Below are 6,000 nucleotides of genomic sequence, written 5' to 3'. Positions count from 1 at the left end.
ATGCTGCTTAGCTGTTAAGAGCGTTATTTTCTGAAGGCAGGCAAAGCCTTAAAGAGAACGCAAGGCAAGCGCTTGCCCAGTGTGCTAGCTTATTCTTAAACATAAATTTTCTTCAGTTCACCGAATCCTGCTCCACGTACTTTTGATTGCCCCTGAACACAAAATTTATTTTGTTCCTACTTACCGTGAAATGCCGCTGATTGATAGCGAACATATGACGAACTTACTCAAAATAAAACCACATAGAAGTGGTGGGCCATGTAGGATTCAAATCTAAATCCTGATTTCATGGCGTACGACTTTAATAGTGACAGCGCACGCCATCAGTACGCTCGTCTGGAATGGGTCGTGCGTCAAAGTCACGTGGACTCTTGAAATGTGTTTTTTCGCAGACATCAGAATAAATAAAACCGTAGCCATAAAAACTGCTCAGAAAAAGATAAGGCACAATTCACCTCAACTCCTACTGTAGGCATCGGCCATTATCTTGCTTCAGGCTCAAAGAACAAAGTATCTTTGCTGCTAACGTATAGCCCTGCTCAGGCTCGATTTCTCTATCGCCTGTGGGGTTCACAGTCCAAATCAATTGTCTGCAATGTGCATTCGCCAGCTGGTGTGAGTGACTCTTTTTTATGTGTGGATATATTGAACAATTATCAGTTCTATTGTTTCTGAGACACGCCCCCAGGTATGTTCTACCAAAAGAAAACATTCATTGAAAAACGTTACCCCCACATCGCCCAAAAGCGACACGTTCTCTACTCCCACCCGCCGCGTCTCGCGAAGTACTTTTATTTCATGGAGCTGTGTGACGTGCACATTCAAGTATTTGAGTCAGCAAGCTTAGCAAGAAGGTTTCGGGAGTGGATTAACATAAAATGCGAGTTTCCTCGCAAGTGTAAGAATCACTGTGCTCTAATATTTTTGTATCCCGGAGGAGATTTTGTAAAGTGCGAGGCCGCCACAACCAGTGAACGCGCTTACGGGCTGTTTAGTATGGGAAAAGAAGATAAAAATGACGAGAGCAGCGACAACTTTGTCGGAAAGGTCTGTTCCTTTTTTATACTTTTTTACCGTTGTTATTTGCTGTTTTTAATCATATACGTGCGAAACAATTTTGTGTCATTAAAGATTACTAGAGACTATCAAACTAGTATTTTCACCCTCTTTGCAGCGAGATGTAGCCAGTGTCGCTGACAGCAGATTAGAAGAGATTTATTTCAGGGACCTATAACTTGTTATATGGTATGTCGTAGTGTGGAAAGTCGATTCAAAATGAATGAGCGGAGGCATTTTCGAAATGAAGTTGGGAGCAAGGGAAGAGTGATGTAAAATATTGCACGTTTGTATGTTTTGTAAATACATCACTGCAGGCAGGCTACAATGGCAAAGAGCGGAAAAGATCCTTGCTTCTTGAACTGCCTTAAATTTATAGCTTATCCCTGCGCCTATTGCGAACGCATGCGCAAACTTTGAAGCACCGGTGTGTTCTGCGCGCCATATGCTTGTTGTAGCTAAACCTCACACGACACTGGCCAATGGGCATGAGCGACGTTGTCTTATTTGACCATTTTGTGGAAGATACAGAATGTTTCGCGAAATGATGACTATCACCCGTAACAACACCTAACCAAGCACATCATCATCATCATCACCAGCCTATCTACGCCCACTTCAGGGCAAAGGCCTCTCCCATTAACCTCCAATTACCCCGGTCCTGTGATATCTGCGACCAATTTATCCCCACAAACTTCTTGATCTCATATTCCTATCTGACTTTCTGCCGCCCCCGGCCAAACTTGCCTTCTCTAGGGATCCACTCTGCTACCCTTAATGACCAACGGTTATCTTGCCTTCGAATTACATGCCATGCCAAACGTCAATTTCTTCGTCTTAATTTCTACTAATACATCCTATTCGCCGCGAGATCGACATGTAGGTGGCGACAGCGTCGCGCTGCTAGTGTGGATGCTGCGCTGAGCGGCCCGTAAGAACGCACACTGTGGGCGCGCTTCGTGCCTTTTCCCGCCGTATGTGCGCACGAAAGGTGAAAACAAGAGTGGTATGCTGTAGTTCGGTTCCTCAAAGTTCAGTGTATAGCATGGAAGCGGCAGTAAGTTTTCATTACTACGCCAAAAAAAGCGACGACCCATCGGAAATCTCAGAATGGCCGAAAAAGTGACAATGAACTTGTACTATGGCTTTGAGCCTTCAATAAAATCATAAATAGAAACAAATGAGGAAGCCTCGATCTCTGAAATTCAGTTTACAACGGAAATCTCAATCGCTTTCACTGGTATGACGCATTCTTGCATTTGTGGGGAGCCCTGAAATGGTAACACTACTTAACTGTCCCGTCATTCTTTCTAAGAGCTTACGATGTTTTTTGTGTTAAAAAGGCAACATAAAATTACTGAATTTCGATCAGCGCAGAGATATAAATGTAACCGCTCTAACGGGTCTTTTAAATGAAATTTTAGCGACTCTGAAGGAAGGTTTGATGAATAACGGTGTCGGATCACTTATTTACGGCTTTCGTCGCAAGTTAACTTGCGAATTGAATTGTCAACGTACGCAGTACAATCAACATCCCATGTTTAGCTAGGTTTTCGCAAAGTGACAAGCAGGTTTACAGTGTGCAAACCAAGCTTCTGGGACCTCACAGTGATCACAAATTTTCTGTTACGGCTGCTCTGTTGACCATTTGAGTTCCTTTTAAAATCTAACAGGTGCCTGCAACAGCGAGATGTGTTTGCATTCCTGCGTATAAGGTCACTCACGAACCCTAAAGATGGAAAATGAAGTTGCGCTGTTGCAGATGTAGTAAAAAACATTTCCTTTTTATTTCTCGTTGCGAATCAGCGGAACGGGTTCCCGGGAACTACTTTGTTTTGTAAACTGAACATCGCCTTTGTCTTGGCATTTAATTATCGATGATTGGTTAAAAAACGAAATCCTGTGGATTTCGTTTTTTGTTGTTGTTTCTCGTTTTTTTTTTTTGTTGTTGCCAACGTTGCAAGAGCAGCGAGAAGAGAACGCATGTAACGCGAAAAGCCAAACTATGGTTATCAGTATTACCTACAATCGAAAGTACGCTAGGCGCCCTGTTCTGTAGCGGTGAAAAAGCAGTACTTTAACACGTATTTTCAAAACCGATTAACCGCCCTTTGGTCCGATATTGTCCAGGAATTATGGCTCGCCTTTTTAAAAATTGTACTGAAAGCAAGCATTGTGGGAAAGAATTTAAAAAAAAAACCAGCGAGTCATGACACACACCCCTCACACATGTGGGCAACAACGTGCATTATATTACGCGATTTCTCCTCTTTCTTTAAACTTAGGTCCACCTTAAGAGGTTAAGACGTGATCATATTAGACATTTGGTTATGCTGAGTGAGACACATTTCTGGACAAGGTGATGTCGGGATTTGAAAATGACATATATGAAAATGACACACGAAATGCCACATGACAGACGCAAACACACAACTGCCTCATTTTACCGAAAAATCCCCCCTAAATACTCTTGCGCATCCATAGAAACGTATTTAAATAATACGTAAAATTAGTAACTCGATACAGTTGAATAAATGTTTATTCCTCCTCCTTAGTATAAACAACGACTGTTCAAAAATGGTATTTATTTTAGAAAAGGTACGGGAAGGACACGATCACACAGGCTCTTGCGGGTGTAAAATACGAGTCCGGTAATGTATGGGCAATAGCGCACGGGTCGTGTGCAGTGTAAACGTTTTTGTTTGTTTCTTCTTTCTGTAAGGACACAGCGCAATTTTACAAGGGTGTGGAATTTGCACGCGTATTCACAGGTCTTGTCGCTTCTTACCCGTTTCGCATACTAAACATTTATCCTTTAAATAATCACCACGCCATCTTCAAAAAGCACCCTTCGACGTTCCCGTAACTGCAGACGGCTGCACTCAGCAATAAAAAAAGCGCAATGTGTGGAAGCAATGTTTATAACACGTTGCACACTCAAGCTGTGACCACGGCGAAGATGTTTCGTGGCATTAAACCAGCGCATTAACCCGCAACGGCCGCTGATTATAGCGTTTCTAGAGGAGATGCGCAAGCAGAGGTAACTATTTCATTGCTTACTGCCAAACGAGCACACATATTGGTTGTTTTGTCGTGTGCAGCACGCGTCTTGTGACGCACGCAATGTGAAAAAACAGACGACGCGAGAGCGCCATCCCCACTAGGAGCGGTTCGTCCCGCCGCCGCCAGGGGCCGACTCTGTTCGCGCTCGGGGCGAATACACGCGTTTGTTCCCTGACCCACTCCGCTCTCTTCTTGTCCCTTAGTGTTATACCTATCATCTTACGTTCCATTGTTCGCTGAGACGTTCTCAATTTAAGGTGAACTCTCTTAGTGAGCCTCCAAGTTTCTGCCCCATAGGTGAGTACCGGTAAGATGCAGCTGTCATACACTTTCTTCTTCGGGGACAACGGTAGACTGCCATTCATTATCTGAGAATGCCTGCCGAATGCACTCCACCCCATTCGTATCCTTCTATTATCTCTACCTCGTGGTTGGGATCCCGGGTCACAACTTGGCATAAGTACCCAACTACAGATAGTCTCAAAAACGAAGGAGTGCACTCAGCGGTCCTGAGCTGTAACTTTGTTTTATATAGCAGGACTGGCGCTAAAGTAGCCCTTTGGGTAATCGCTGCACTCTAGACACGTCATCGTAGACGTCACCATACCTCAGATTAGGCGGGTAATCATTTTGTTTTAAAGTTGTGACATAAATTTCTAAATTCCTCAGCGAATGAACAATAGTTTTCTGCAAGTCAAGTGCTTCGGCACTATACCTTATAAATAAAACAAACTTGTATTGCACCTTCATGGCCCCTTCAAAGAAACACAAATGAATTGTAAGCATACACTGCTATGCTCGAATGAGGACGCCACTTTTTGGAGCGCTTAACAAGTTCCAGACATTCGGAGCAAAAAATGGATTCAAACGTTTGGCTTTGGCTTCACATTTATACCTCCCATTTTCAAACTTCCCCGAAGAAGTTGCAAGTGCCTCGGAAAAAGCTCAGGTGATTGCCTCCACGTATGATGAGCGTAAATGAAAACTTTAGTGACATAACATTTGGAAGGGTTTTTAAGTCTTAAGCAACGTTGTAAACCCATATGGCGTCCCAGCCCGAGTTGGCAGGGTTAACAGCAATTGTAACGAGTTGTTAGAGCGATTACCCATAAACTAAGGCTGTATACTTTCTCTAAATGGCCATACTTCGTGATAAGGGCGGTAAGCAAAAGCACATACGTGACAGTAAATACCGAGAAACATTTGCGTGAAAGTTTCGGGGGTCCTAACGACAACAATAACAACTAAGCACAAAATTCAGCTTTATTGCTACTAATGGCATCGTATTTTTCATACGAGACGGGATGGCGCAACGTATATATGTTTCTTATTTGTCTACGCGCTCATGACTGCTCTACTTTTCGCCGAGTCTCATTTATAAATGCGATCAGGGATTTTAATATATGAACACAGTACTGGGACCAGTGATGCCGACTAGGAACAAAACGATTAGGTCGAGAAACGTCTTTTTCTGTCAGCGATTACCGGTAACGTGCAATTATGCAATGCTGAAAAATACCATATACTGGCGAGGAGTGTCACTTTCTCTGTTTTCACAAAGGAAAGCTTAGCTAGCCACGTGCGTTAACTGCCCGACCGTGCAAACTAATACGCGCATTTATGAGGAATCTCTAAAATTTCCGCATATACAGCATTGAGTAAAAATTCTGAGGCTTTTTTATGGCGCCGTGTTTCCACTTCTCTCAGACTGTCAGCTTAAGGGATGTGCCAACAGCAGAAACCCACACCTCGCCCATGTGATATCTGGGATAATCGTATAGAAACTGCTGAGGTCGCTGTTGCAAACTGAATTGGTGGCCCCACAAAAACTTATTTTCAATCAGCTCTTCCGCTAGGTAAAGTATTTCCTCCTCCTCCTTC

At 43.4% G+C, this 6,000-nt stretch overlaps 1 protein-coding gene across 2 annotated transcripts in view; it reads left to right on the top strand.

Moving 5' to 3' along the window:
• The first annotated feature begins 593 nt into the window (after positions 1-593).
• Positions 594-6,000, top strand: part of LOC144164987 (uncharacterized) — a 54,934-nt gene continuing 49,527 nt past the window's right edge. The window contains exon 1 of one of the 2 annotated variants that reach the window (XM_077695170.1): positions 594-1,047. In XM_077695170.1, the coding sequence (XP_077551296.1) occupies positions 691-1,047 (357 nt within the window). In that variant the 5' untranslated portion in view covers positions 594-690. Of the gene's footprint in view, positions 1,048-4,290; positions 4,417-6,000 lie in introns of those variants that run through there. The other variant, XM_077695171.1, reaches the window with a different exon arrangement.

The sequence above is a fragment of the Haemaphysalis longicornis genome, unplaced genomic scaffold, assembly GCF_048455015.1.
Source record: "Haemaphysalis longicornis isolate Haplotype H1 unplaced genomic scaffold, Haemaphysalis longicornis Haplotype H1 scaffold_14, whole genome shotgun sequence".
Lineage (NCBI taxonomy): Eukaryota > Metazoa > Arthropoda > Arachnida > Ixodida > Ixodidae > Haemaphysalis > Haemaphysalis longicornis.
This window is presented reverse-complemented; position numbering and strand designations above follow the sequence as displayed.